We start from the raw sequence: 14,802 nt of genomic DNA on the forward strand, positions 1-14,802 counted from the left end.
CACTGCAGAGGGGACAAATCAACCTTCCAGAGATCATTTCAGATGCCGCCAGTTGCTCGCTCGCTCACGCTCCCACACACACACACACACAGCACACTCCTAACCTTGCACACCCCACCCTACCTTCCTTTCCTCCTCAGATCTCTCCCCCCCCCCACCACCCCCTTCAATTCCCCAGAGGAATGGATGTTTCCCTCTCCACCTTCATCCTCCCAGCACTTTGGATGCTGAGGCTCAGCTGCGCACGGGGGAGGCACCGCGGAGGGCGAGGGAGAAACGGCTTTAAAATAAAAAAACACCACAATGTGCATTATTTTATTTTTTGATGCCCTTACCTTCCGATAATTCCAGCTCCAGCTCAGCCAGGCGGGCTCTCACTTCCAGCGGCAGAGGAAGGCTCTCCAGGCTGCGATCCGCCATACTCGATCCAAGGAGATCTCCTCTGGCTCTCGGCTGTGGCTCCTTCTCCTCCTTTCTCTCCCCTCGCGCTGCTGCGCGGATGTGGGTCTGGCTCTTTGTTTGCAATACACACCGACGGAGAGAGGGACACACACACACACAACACACGCAATCGAGGAGGAGGAGGACAACGACTTGCGGAGGGGGGGGCGGCGGAATGGAAAGGGAGGGCGGCAAATTAAAAACAAAAGCACCCAACCCTCCCCCCCGCGCGCTGGGGTGGCGGCGACGCGGGCCCCGGGTCCTCTCCGGCGGTCTCAGCGGGGCATAAAGCGAGGAATCCACGCAGAGCCCAGCCCAGCTCAGGCAGGGATGAGGTGGAGGGAACGCAGAGATTTCCCCTCTCCTCCCTCGCCGCCTGCTGCTGCTGCCTTCAGTGGAGCCCCGCCATGGCTGCTGTTGCTGCTGCCTCCTCCTCCTCCTCTTCTTCTCCTTCCTCCTCCTCCTCCTCTTTCCCCCTCGCAATCCTTTCGCATGGAGCTGAGCGGGCCCGCTGCAAGCTCGCCACAGACTCACGCACAGCGCGCCAGGGCGCAGCGCTCTCTCCCGCTCGCCTCCCTCGCTCGCTCCACCCCGGCCGCTGCTGCTGCGGCTGCTTTTTCGGCGGCGGCGGCTGGAAACTGCGGAGCCGCTGCCGAAAGCCGCCGCTTCTGCTTCTGTCACCCGCGCACGTGACCCGCCTGGGCGCAGCTGTCCCCTAGAGGGAGCGCGAGAGCACCGAGCCCCTCCAGGGAAGCCCGCGCGCGCTCCTGAGGCGCCCGGCGCTGCGCCGGCTGGAAGCTGCTTCCCGCGCGCGCAGCAGGGTCGGTTCTTGTGAGGGCAGAGGCAGCGGGTGGAGAAGGAAGAAACAACAACAACGATTCCTCCTCACCACTATGAGCTGAATAAAGAGCATTAAATCCAAAAACAACAACAACAGAAAAAGCCTTTAATATATATATTAGGGCAACTCCTAGGGGACCAAGGTCCCTTCGCCCTCCCCCAATAAAATATTTTTTATTCAATAAAATGTGTTTTGTTCAACTTGGCATCCTTGGGCACAAGAGGTTCTTTTGGGCACCCGAGGCAGCAGAAGTGGCTCGCATCCTCCTTCGGGGCAATAAAAATTAAAAATACATTATTCGCTGCCTGTTCACGGCCACCCCAAAGTAAGCTGTCTGAGGTAGCCACCTCACACTCTACCTAACGTTAGAGCCAGAACTGTTTCTTTCTCAAATGTATAGCCCGCTGATTAAATCCCTCCACAAAATGGTTTACAAGTCGGAAACAGTTCTAGCATAGGGCATAGGAAATAACGATATGGCTGTTGATTAAAAAAAGAATTAGTAAAAAATAGTAAAAATTCAGCCTTGACCACAAAATGGCCATGGTTAGAAAAAGTAAAAATCAAATTTAAAAAAACCACTAGTGAGGTGTGTCACATCAGGGATAAGACTGGTCTCATTAAAGAACAGCAAGTGGTCATTTATTATATCCATCCAATTATTTACTAGTTTCTCCTGTTTTTTCACCAAAAAGATTGCCACTTAGGTTTTATTCCTTTCAAGCACCAAAATGTCTCCATAGAAATAATCAACAACACACACACAAGACACAGGATCCAAAGAACAGCCAGTCAAGTTCCACTCACACAGTGAGGTTTCCTGCCTTCCCAATGTATCCCCTGGTCCATATGTCTTCCCTGATAAGTCACTGAGAACATCCTACAGAACAGACTATTATTATTATTATTATTATTATTATTATTATTATTATTATTATTATTTCAATTTATACACTAGGATGGGGACATGCAACTTGAAGGAGGAATCTGCAAATAACAGAGAATATTCCCATTCTTACACAAAAGGAGTTGCCTTTTATGTACACGAGGATCTCTCTGGATCCTGTCCTAATACTGCAGCACAAACCATTAAAATAAAATCAGCTGCATTACCAGTTTTAATCCCGTTCTAAATTTCCTCCCAAGGGAACCATGCTCATGCTAAAGAGAAAGGCCTTCATTATCCAGTGGAAAACATTTGGTTTTTTAGCCCAGGGGCCACATTCCCTTCTGGGCAACCTTCTGAGGGCCACATGCCAGAAGCAGGTGGGGCCAGAAGCAAAAGTAGGTGGAACTGCAGGTGTGACTCTGCCTAATAGACTGCAGTCCTCCAGCCACACAAAAGCCCACATGCCATTGAGTTAAGCAAGAAGAATTAACAGTTGCATTCTAGCCGGGATGGGGGTAGGTACCAGACTCAAGGAGGGTGCAGAGTAGGGCCAAGGAATGGGGTGTGGCCTAGGAAGAGCCTCAAGTGCCAGATAGTGAAGACTGAAGGGCCACATTTGGCCCTTGGATGTCAGGTTCCCCATCTTTACTGTGAGGCTCCTTCAACAAGGGCTTCCGTAAGGAAGGCCTAACCACTAAGGAGGCTCTCAAGTAAGTCTACATGGTGCTTTTCAGGCAATAGGAAGACCAAAAGCAAGGCTGCCCCAGAAGATTTTAGGGCACATATGGGAGGAGGCATCCCATACATTCCTTCTCATGTGTAAGGCCCAGACCATTTACCATACTTTTCCATGTATAAGACTATATTTCCCCCTCTTAAAAGCAGGGGTCATCTTATACATGGGTAGTGCAAAGGGGGAACGTTTGATTGGTTGCTGCCATGGTTGTCAGTGGCTATTGGGCACGTTATTGGTTGCTGTGTCAATGGGTGGTGTTGTTTGGCCGACACTGTGGCAATTGGGTGGGCGATTGGCAGCTTCTGCTGGAGAGGGCAATCCTTCCCCAAAAAATCTTTTTGCCATTTCCCCCCATTTTTTGAAATTCCAGTCCCCAAAAATAGGGGACGTCTTATACATGGGGGCGTCTTATAAGTGGAAAAGTACAGTATTACTTGAAACGTTTAGAAAGCAGCCATTTTAAATGTGCTGGAAACTAAACAGTAACATATATATACATTTATATACATATATATATATATATATATATATATATATATATATATATATATATGAATGACTCTGTGGGTTTTCTTGCACCCACTCAACCCATCTTTTGTGCGTGTTTGTTTGTTTTATGTTGTGAAGAGCAGTGCAAACCCTTGTCCACCACTCCCCATGACTCACACATACTGTCCTACAATCTTATGGACATTGTATATCGGCTGCCGATGAGCTACCAATGCACCATCAAAACTTGGTTGTTGACATATGACCAGCTTACCTAAAAAACTGGCTTCCCATGTATATTCAGTGGTACCTCGGGTTAAGAACTTAATTCGTTCCGGAGGTCCGTTCTTAACCTGAAACCGTTCTTAACCTGAGGCACCACTTTAGCTAATGGGGCCTCCCACTGTCTCTGTGCCGCCACCACATGATTTCTGTTCTTATCCTGAGGTAAAGTTCTTAACCCAAGGTACTATTTCTGGGTTAGTGGAGTCTGTAACCTGAAGCGTCTGTAACCTGAGGTACCACTGTATCTGTTAAATCATTGAGATCAGCTTGGGAGGTTGTGGCAGTGCCATGCTACAGATTATCATATGGTGGGGACTCAGAAAAAAGGCGTTTTATCCTGCTGCCTCTGTATTTTGAAATGCTCTTTCCTCTGCAATGTGAGAAGCATCTTCAGTCATATGTTTTAAGACATATTCTGAAAACATACCTTTCTTCTCAGGCTTTTGCTCGTAGTTAACGCTGGACCCTGTACCTTTGTATCTTACGATGCTGCATCCTATTTTTGGAATTTATGGTTCTGGTTGTTTTTTTCTTAGTAGCTTTATACTGATGTTTTTTGTGTATATTTGAATCTGTTGTACATCATGCAGATTTAAAAAAATTAAGCAATTTAGAAATGCTGTTAAATAAATAAATAAATAAATCATTTTGGTATGTTATTTTTATTATTTTGCCTGTGTGCTCCCTTGCTGTGCAACCAGGTCAATTGCTATTATTATTGTTTTAATTTGCAGAACATTATCCTAATACTGTAGGCCTAACATAACTCTCTCCATCCATTAAGGTGTGCACACTCATGTCAACTTTCACCTTCTCTTAAACAGGTTTTACAGGTTTCTGTACTATTAAAAAATAAAAAAATAAAAACCTGTTTGACCAGAGCTGGCAGTGGAACAAAATAAATGTCTGTACATTATGGGAAATGAAGTCCTCCTACAAACCATATTACACAAAGCAGAGAGAGAGAGAGAGAGAGAGAGAGAGAGAGAGAGAGAGAACACCTATTGGCTGGCCCCACCCTGAGATACACTACACTATGATCTCAGCTGTGAACTTGCAGGGTCGGGGGCGGAGGGGGGGTACATTTTGCAAAACCTGTTTGACCAGAGGTTTCCTTCTCCCCCATACAATTCCGGTGTCATTTTATACAACCCTGAAATACATAACATCTGAAAGCTAGTGCAACCACTCTTCTTTATAATCTTCAACAGGGTACTGGGTGAGATGTAGGAGCAACAGGATAACATACAGTGCAGAATTTGTGAAAAAGGAAAGGCCAGGGATTGACTATGGGAGTCATTTCCTACACAAACACAGCTACAGGCCACAACTATGGTGAAAATCATAGGGTGGGATTCAAGGAACTGCGTGCCAAGCTCCGTACACCCAAAGGTAGGGGTTGGGTTGTGGACTTGAATTGCAGCTCTCCATGCTAAATTGCAAACATATAGACTGACAACCACAAAGAAAAAGGCTGAAGGGTGTATTGGAAAGAAGAAGTTACCGTAGAAAAGGGCTAAATATTATTACAATTTCAAAATGCCTCTTATAGAGCATTAAGGATTCCTAGGGGCTTGGGCTTGTTACATGCCCTTGCGTGTGATTTTGTGTGAAGGACACCTCAGTCGGTACAGCACAAGACTCTTAATCTCAGGGTCATGGGTTCAAGCATTGGGCAAAAGGATTCCTACATTGCAGGGGGTTGGACTAGATGACCCTTGTGGTCCCTTCCAGCTCTGATTCTGTGATAAAGGCTGAGCAGGTTGCAGGGATGAGGAACCTATGGCCCTCCATCTGTTGCTTGACTACAACTCCCAGTGCCGGCCCAAGACATTTTGGAACCTGAGGAGAACCACAAAATGGCACCAGCAGGGTGGAGAAGGGGTGAGTGAAGTTATACATCAGGAATTTGGGGGGGGGGATAAAGCTCTACATCGGGAACAAGAGTAGGAAGGGGCTGTTGTTGTTTTTTAATATTTTTGTTAAAGTTTTCTTGGTTTACAAAGGTATGTGCAATGTCTCTTTTTTCAAGTTACATTTTCCATAGGTCAGTTTCATTTGTTGAGACATTAGGGTTACATTAGGAAGAAAAGGGGGGAAGAGGTGGAAGGGGCCATGGTGGGTGGGGGTGGGGTCGGGAGGCGATGTTTCTATTTTGCTTAATGTATGTGTGGGGTTTTGTGTCAGAAGAAGAAGAGGAGGAGGAGTTTGGATTTGATATCCCGCTTTATCACTACCCTAAGGAGTCTCAAAGCAGCTAACATTCTCCTTTTCCCTTCCTCCCCCACAACAAACACTCTGTGAGGTGAGTGGGGCTGAGAGACTTCAGAGAAGTATGACTAGCCCAAGGTCACCCAGCAGCTGCATGTGGAGGAGCGGAGATGCGAACCCGGTTCACCAGATTACGAGTCCACCACTCTTAACCACTACACCACACGTCATTTGTGCAGGTTCTCTTTGGTGGTGAGAGAAATTGGGGTTGGCCTAGGGTGCAGTTGCTTGTTTGTGATTGGCTGTGGTGGACTCTGTTTACATGTGTGAGTGGGGCGGGTGGGCGTTTTTGAATCAGGTTAGCCATATTGATTCGTATGCTGTTGGTGGATTCTTGTCGTTGATTTTTTGCGCTGTGTATGCTGGACCATAAAGAAGGCTGATCGCCGAAGAATTGATGCTTTTGAATTATGGTGCTGGAGGAGACTCTTGAGAGTCCCATGGACTGCAAGAAGATCAAACCTATCCATTCTGAAGGAAATCAGCCCTGAGTGCTCACTAGAAGAACAGATCGTGAAGCTTAGGCTCCAATACTTTGGCCACCTCATGAGAAGAGAAGACTCCCTGGAAAAGACCCTGATGTTGGGAAAGATGGAGGGCACAAGGAGAAGGGAATGACAGGGAGGATGAGATGGTTGGACAGTGTTCTCCAAGCTACCAGCATGAGTTTGACCAAACTGCGGGAGGCAGTGGAAGACAGGAGTGCCTGGCATGCTCTGGTCCATGGGGTCACAAAGAGCCGGACACGACTAAATGACTAAACAACAACAAAAATGTGGTAAAGGTACCATTAGTCCATGCTTACTCCTGACAGGTCTCTCCAGTGTCTGGTTATGATGTTTCTGGTTGTTGAGAGGTAGGAAGGGGCTGTTGAGGAGGCAGTAGATCTAGCCTCCGAGCGTGCTACAGCTGTCACGGCCACGGTGGTAGCAGCAGAGGTTGATGCATCCCTCAGATACCAGAACTGCTGTCCCTGTGGATCCTGCTGTGCGAGGCAGACACCTTGCCTCATGAGTGGGCCGGCCCTGACAACTCACATGACACAAACACACACACCATTTGCCTTTCATCACTGGGGCTGACGGAAGTCCAATTACATCTATGGGTCACAGGTCTCCCATCCTTGCTTTAGCCAAACGACTCTCTTTCCCTGACCTTTAAAGCCCTAAACGGCCTCGGTCCTGTATACCTGAAGGAGTGTCTCCACCCCCATCATTCCGCCCAGACACTGAGATCCAGCGCCGAGGGCCTTCTGGCGGTTCCCTAATTGCGAGAAGTGAGGTAACAGGGAACCAAACAGAGGGCCTTCTTGGTAGTGGCGCCTGCCCTGTGGAACACCCTCCCTTCAGATGTGAAGGAAATAAGCAGCTATCCTATCTTTAAAAGATATCTGATCCCCTGTTCAGGGATGATTTTAATATTTAATGCTGTACTGTTTTTAACACTTGATTGGGAGCCTCCCAGAGTGGCTGGGGAAACTCAGCCAGATGGGCGGGGTATAAATAATAAATTATTATTATTATTATTATTATTATTATTATTATTATTATTAACCGTAGATATTGTCCACCATCAACAACAAGGTTCTAATCAAAACCCAGAGAGAGAACCAAATCTTCACTTTGACATAACAAGGCAAAAACATCAATAGCACTTACTCTCATGTCTGCTCTCAAATTAGAGGCAGATATGTGAAGAATGTCAGGCACTGTTCAGCACATGTATGTCTGACTTTTGTTATGATGTCAGTGACTTATGGGTGTGCTCCCATGAGCAAAACAACAGCAGCCATATGGATTTATTTATGGCTGCACTTCAGACAGTAAGCATGGGGATAAGGCTTGGGGCTATAAAAAGAAATGCTGTATATAGGGGTTCAGACAACAGCATCCATGCGATGAGATATACACACATCTTGTTCAAAATGTCTCCGCAAGGTAGCTCCTTCCTTATCTCTTTATCTTTTTTTAAGGGGGAAATTTTGAATACAATGTAAATGCAGGTAATGACCCTTTACATATTTGCCGGATTACAATTTAAGGATGCTTAGCTCTTAAGTGTTCCTTATCTTCAAAGGGTTTCACACAATAATTAGTCTTCACACCACTCTGAAAACTGTTATTATCTCTGTGCTTTGGAAGCTGGAGGCTTCAAGGATGCAAAAGGCTTGATGGTATTCTCAGGGCCTGCAAAGCAAACCAGTGAGTGTGTTGTAAAATGGTGCCTCCAGCTTTTAGAAGAGGCACGTGCCTAAAAGGGCAGGCTCAAATGAAATTTTAAAAAGCTCTCACTGTGTTTACTGGAACCTAACAATCAAAGCCAGTGGCCAGGATCCAAAGATCTACTTGTGCATGCTGATATGGAATTTAAAACCTCCTATTTTCTTTGCATAGCTACCTACACTGTCTAGTGCACATCATACGAGAAACTGCTTTTCTGAAACCACTGCATTTCAAAGTCTGATTGCCATGTGTCGTGGGAAGAAGGACCTGCTGTTTGTGAAGCATAAGCCCAAAGCGCCTCACATGAAACAGTTAAAAATACTGGATCTTAGCAACTATATTTTACCACTAAAAAGGGCCAGGTATCATTACAGCTGCAATAAAAAAAACACACACTGAGAGTAAAGTACAGAGGTTAGCCAAATACACCCTGCCACAATTTGAACATGCGTTGGTGGAGGATTAACATCTGAATTACTTTCTGATACTCAGGTTATAAAGGTGTGCCATCTTTTTTAGGATTGCTCTCCATTCATTGCTTTCACCTGCTTGGTAAGCTTTTCTGTTACAGTCCAAGCATTTTGTATCCAAACAGACAACCACAGATTATCTACCATAAACCTTTCCCATTTTGAGCACTCAGTTGTCAAGCTGCAACCAGGAGAAATGTAATCAGTTCTTTATGTAGGTTTTTGTTGTTATTGTCACATAATCTATATTTGAGCACTGGTCGCTCCTTTTTTAAAAAGGACAGACGGACAGAAAGTGCCTGGTGATTAATGCCCTTTGACCCCACTTCAAAGTGGTCTAGTAGGATCCTGTCCTCAGCAGCCTCAGGTATAAACAGGATTTTAATGTCTAACCTCCTTGTTTTGTTTGCATGCCATATAGTTTGGTTCAATTACACTCTGGCTTACCACCCCCATGATATTCCTTTCCCGTGCGTTCCAAGGCCAGAGCCATCTGTTTAGTTAGGTCCATTACTTTTAATAGGATGGCAACAACGTATATAACCATCAAGGGCAATGCAAAGTCTGTTTCCACTGAACTGGCACTGCATAGGTGATAACGTAACAGAACAAGAGCCTCTCTTCCACAGACAGAGTCAGCCCGGTGCATAAGCACAGAGCAAAACCAAGTTTCAGTTAATACCATAACTAAAAGGGTGCTGGAATAGTCTTCAAGGTTTCTGCGGGGGCACACAGATCCCCGTCCAAAAAGGCCCCCTTGGCACACGCAAGGATCGTGTGTATCCACACAGCGCCTGAAATTCCAGCACTCCACACCGTACGACAAACCATTCAGAAGGATTCCAAGCGCAGCTTGTTATCTGGGCTTCTGTTTGGAAAATAAATGAATCAAAGAAGGCCCTCTGCATGCGGAGGGCTAACCATGCAGCTCTCTGGATGATGTCCCAAATCTGAAATAGTATATGGTGTGTTTAGGAGCCTCATAGTAGCCTAGGAGTGATTAACTCAGGTGGGGTGCTTTGTAATGCAAAGCATTCTTGACAGGGGTGAATCGTCCCTGTGGAGGCATAATGGCTATTATAGTCTCTGTCAAAACAGAGTTGTGTATAAGGGGCCCGTGGATACTTGTTATTTCCATGGCTATCCCAGGGAACGAAATACACCAACCTGTAAGAGATCTGTGTTTTCCTTGGACCAGCTTCTTGCACTGCGCATTAATAAGCTCCAGTTGGCCAAATGGATGACTGTCCCAGACAGCCCCCTGCTGGAAACAACAAACCACACCATCTACAGCTGCTGGATTTTTAAATCCTTTAATCTTCCCTTCTGATGATGACGGGTGCCAGCGGCATATTTGCACCACATGCTTAAAGTGTCCTCATAGTCATTATTTCATTCGTTGGGAATTGTAGTTCCATGAAGAAGGGGGGACAGAGGAGATGGTTAATTGGGTGCTATATAAATGCCATAAAGGTAAAGGTAAAGGTACCCCTGCCCATACGGGCCAGTCTTGCCAGACTCTAGGGTTGTGCGCCCATCTCACTCAAGAGGCCGGGGGCCAGCGCTGTCCGCAGACACTTCCGGGTCACGTGGCCAGCATGACAAGCTGCATCTGGCGAGCCAGCGCAGCACACGGAACGCCATTTACCTTCCCGCTAGTAAGCGGTCCCTATTTATCTACTTGCACCCGGGGGTGCTTTCGAACTGCTAGGTTGGCAGGCGCTGGGACTGAGCGACAGGAGCGCACCCCGCAGCGGGGATTCGAACCGCCAACCTTTCGATCAGCAAGTCCTAGGTGCTGAGGCTTTAACCCACAGCGCCACCCGCGTCCCATATAAATGCCATAAATAAACATAAAATGATAAACTTCAGCATCCTCACCAAACTACAAATCCTGTTGCTGCTATTAGCAAGAAATGCTTACATAAATAAAATGATAAAAATATGCCATCTCAAGAAAAAAGAGAAATAGACACTGATAATTTCAAGCAGAGAGAAGTACACAAGAATCATATGAGGAGACCATCCATGTAAATCTTCCTCTCCCAGTGTGGTGTACTGGTTAAGAGCGGTAGTCTCGTAATCTGGGGAACCGGGTTCGCGTCTCCGCTCCTCCACATGCAGCTGCTGGGTGACCTTGGGCCAGTCACACTTCTTTGAAGTCTCTCAGCCCCACTCACCTCACAGAGTGTTTGTTGTGGGGGAGGAAGGGAAAGGAGAATGTTAGCCGCTTTTAGACTCCTTAGAGGGAGTGAAAGGCGGGATATCAAATCCAAACTCTTCTTCTTCTTCTCCCCCCCCCCCCCGCCCAATACCCATATTCAATGTAGCAGGGAGAAATTCTAGCATTTCTGAAGGAAGGAAAGTCATGAAAACATAAAAACATAACTGGCATTAACCCACTGCAAGCTTATTGGGTAGGTACACCCCATGACAATATACTTGTGTCTGCGTGTGTGCACGCATGCACACATACATGTCAACACCTGTGACTGCTAACAGAATTGCTTTAAAAGTCAGAAAAGAAAAGAAAAACATTGAAGGAGAAGGCCCCAGCTCAGAGACAGTCACATCCAGCATGGTCTCATTTACAAAATGTGAGTAATGCCAATAGGTTGCCTTCTTAGAAAACAGACAGAAATCCAATAACATGCTATTGATTGAGCACTTCATATGTTGAATTATGATTATGTCGCTGTGGATAATCGTTCCAGTCTTTCCATTTTAAACTGTCTTAGTAGTGTTTTAATTCGTTTATGCTGTTATTTTTGTTCAGCATCTTTAATATATGCCTACAGAACAAAACAGCCGATACATTAGTAGTCACATGTTTGATGCCAGTGTAGATGGCATCCTATAATGCAGGAAGCTCTGTTATATTCATACCACGTGCCCCATCTATGTAGCTCAGCATTGTTACTGCGCTGACAGGCAGCCATTCATTGGGGTTTCAGACAGTGGCCTCAACCGGTCCTAGTTGGTGATGCCATGACGTTCTGAACCCTGCTACCTCCCTCATGCAACAGGTGCCTTGCCTCTGAGCTACAACCCTTTCCCCTAATGCGAGAGTTGCCCAGAGCTTTCTCTGGCGCCATGAAAAATAAAGCTCTGCTAGAGAGCTTTATAAGAGCCGGGATTTACAGTATCATCATTTGAACAGAGTAAAAGGGAACGGCAATGCATAAAAAGGCTGATCGTTTCATCATAGTTGACACTTCTCCACCCTCATGCTTTGAACTCGCTTTGTGACTCCTCTGCCAGTTCTTTTTTTTTTTGTCTCAGCTCCTCGGTTTGCTTTTCGATTGACCTATTCAATGACCTTTAGAACCGTCCGCAGAAAATTGGGGGAAACGGCACTTACGGATGCTTCTTAAGAGCGCATTGTTGAGTTATTGGATATTTTATATGTGATTTTAATCCCCGAAGGATGCATCAAATAGATAGCATTTCCTATCACTTATTCGGATGAAATTTGCACTAGGAAGGCTGGTAATGTCAATTCCAGAGGCTCCTAGGTGTTGGAGGAGGGGTGCTTTATTGCTGGTTTTGTCGCAGAGCCTCTGATTCCATCTCTGTCCTTGCAGAGACATGCCTCTTCTGTTAGGAATGGTGGGTTTGGGGACGAGGCACTGGTGACTGCTCATGCGGCCACTCTAACTTTGAAGCACATCTGAAGCACATTTCTCCACCCCACTCATCCCAAGACTTCTAGGCACTGTAGTCTGTTAAGGGTTGTTGGGAATCATAACTCTGAGAGGAGTAAACTATAGTGCCCAGAATTATTTGTGGGAATTAATGCAATTTAAAGGTATAGCGTGAAGGGACGTGGGTGGTGCTGTGGGTTAAACCACAGAGCCTAGGACTTGCCGATCAGAAGGTCGGCGGTTCGAATCCCTGCGATGGGGTGAGCTCCCGTTGCCCGGTCCCTGCTCCTGCCAACCTAGCAGTTCAAAAGCACGTCAAAGTGCAAGTAGATAAATAGGTACCACTCCGGCGGGAAGGTAAACGGCATTTCCATGCACTGCTCTGGTTCGCCAGAAGCGGCTTAGTCATGCTGGCCACATGACCTGAAAGCTGTACACCGGCTCCCTCGGCAATAAAGCGAGATGAGCGCCGCAACCCCAGAGTCGGTCACGACTGGACCTGATGGTCAGGGATCCCTTTACCTTTTAAAGGTATAGTGTGTGTGCACAACCTTAGGCACGCAGTTGGTATTTGCTGACCTCCGTTTGCATCGGTTAATAAGGTACCCTAACCAGGCATGTGTACCAGCATGAGAAATGCACAAATGTGCTTGTCTACTGCGTTACCTCTAAACCAGAGCTTACCAAGCTGTGTGTCGTGACACGTTAGTGTGTCAGCTGCAGTGTGTAGGCGTGTGGGGTTGGTTTGAGCTCCAGTTTGCTAGCAAAACCAAATTACTGTGTCGTAAAATGATGCATGTCTAAAAAGTGTGTCCCCAACATGAAAAGTTTGGAAACCTCTGCTGTAACCTAATCAAGTTATGCCAAACACTTAGGGATAATAATAATAATAATAATAATAATAATAATAATAATAATAATAATTTATTATTTATACCCGCCCATCTGGCTGGGCCTCCCCAGCCACTCTGGGCGGCTTCCATAAAAACCAAGAATACAGTAAAATATCACACGTTAAAAACTTCCCTGAACAGGGCTGCCTTAAGATGTCTTCTGAATGTCAGGTAGTTGTTTATCGCTTTGACATCTGCTGGAAGGGCGTTCCACAGGGCGGGCGCCACTACCGACAAGGCCCTCTGCCTGGTTCCCTGTAGCTTTGCTTCTCACAATGAGGGAACCGCCAGAAGGCCCTCGGCGCTGGACCTCAGCGTCCGGGCAGAATGATGGGGGTGGAGACGCTCCTTCAGGTATACTGGACCGAGGCCGTTTAGGGCTTTAAAGGTCAGCATCAACACTTTGAATTGTGCTCGGAAACGTACTGGGAGCCAATGTAGGTCTTTCAAGACCGGTGTTATATGGTCTCGGCGGCCGCCCCCAGTCACCAGTCTAGCTGCCGCATTCTGGATTAGTTGTAGTTTCCGAGTCACCTTCAAAGGTAGCCCCACGTAGAGTGCATTGCAGTAGTCCAAGCGGGAGATAACCAGAGCATGCACCACTCTGGCGAGACAGTCCGCAGGCAGATAGGGTCTCAGCCTACATACCAGATGGAGCTACGTACCAGATGGATAAGGTCAGCTTAGGGTCCTAATGGGAGAAACTACATGCCGAGAAGCACCACCTGCAAGCACATGAGCACTCATTGGTATAAGGTTAGGTTAGGGTCCTCCAATAGATACCTGCACATCATGCTCTATTTGCATTCCGCATACCTTTGCACTTGCTACTTGCAGCAGGAGACTTGAATCCTAACAACTGGAGGACTTGAATTCTCTCCAGCGATTTTAAATCGCCTCCCACATGAGCCCTCCTCAAAAATTTGGCCTTTAAACACACACACACACACCCCAATTCCATATATACAGTAAAAACGATGTACAGTGGTACCTCAGGATGAGGTACAGAAATCGTGCTCCGGCAGCGCAGCAGCAGCAGGAGGCCCCATTAGCTAAAGTGGTGCTTCAGGTTAAGAACAGTTTCAGGTTAAGAACAGACCCCCGGAACAAATTAAGTACCCAAGAGACCACTGTAATGATAGTTCTTTATATAAAAGCAGTGCTTTCTTTTCTTAAAAAAATGTTTAGGTGTACATTCATTTTGACTCAAGAAAATCAGCATTTTATAGTTCAAATCAGGAAAAATAAATACAGTAAATGGACAAAAGTACAAAGATTCACAAAATGTTTAGGGGTATGCATGCCCCTGCATACCCCCCCAGAAAAAAGCGCTGTATAAAAGCAATTCCATATGTATTAATTCCAAATTAGTGGGGTTGGGGTTGGGGACAGTTCACCTATTTCTGCTTTCCATGATTTAAGCATGATCTGTGTTAACCTGTTTAGCATTGTGGGAATTTTCCTTAGTTTGTTTGGGAAGAATGGGTATGCTATTGTGCAGCTATTTTCAATTGTGTCCCTCTCCAGGTGTAGCCATTGTTTTGCCTCATCTTCTATATACGGGATTATGTGGCGTACTTGGTTGGCGATGTAATATGCTTCTGTGTTGGGGATTCCCCAT

General features: G+C 46.2%; 1 protein-coding gene across 4 annotated transcripts in view; it reads right to left on the reverse strand.

Annotated features, from left to right (window-relative positions):
* The window catches only part of DIP2C (disco interacting protein 2 homolog C), a 295,768-nt gene extending 294,729 nt beyond the window's left edge, over positions 1–1,039 (reverse strand). For 3 of the 4 annotated variants that reach the window (XM_053359331.1, XM_053359330.1, XM_053359328.1), the window contains exon 1: positions 336–1,038. In XM_053359331.1, the coding sequence (XP_053215306.1) occupies positions 336–420 (85 nt within the window). In that variant the 5' untranslated portion in view covers positions 421–1,038. Of the gene's footprint in view, positions 1–335 lie in introns of all 4 variants that reach the window. The other variant, XM_053359327.1, reaches the window with a different exon arrangement.
* Positions 1,040–14,802: the final 13,763 nt, after the last annotated feature.

Source organism: Podarcis raffonei, chromosome 12 (genome assembly GCF_027172205.1).
Source record: "Podarcis raffonei isolate rPodRaf1 chromosome 12, rPodRaf1.pri, whole genome shotgun sequence".
Taxonomy (NCBI): domain Eukaryota; kingdom Metazoa; phylum Chordata; class Lepidosauria; order Squamata; family Lacertidae; genus Podarcis; species Podarcis raffonei.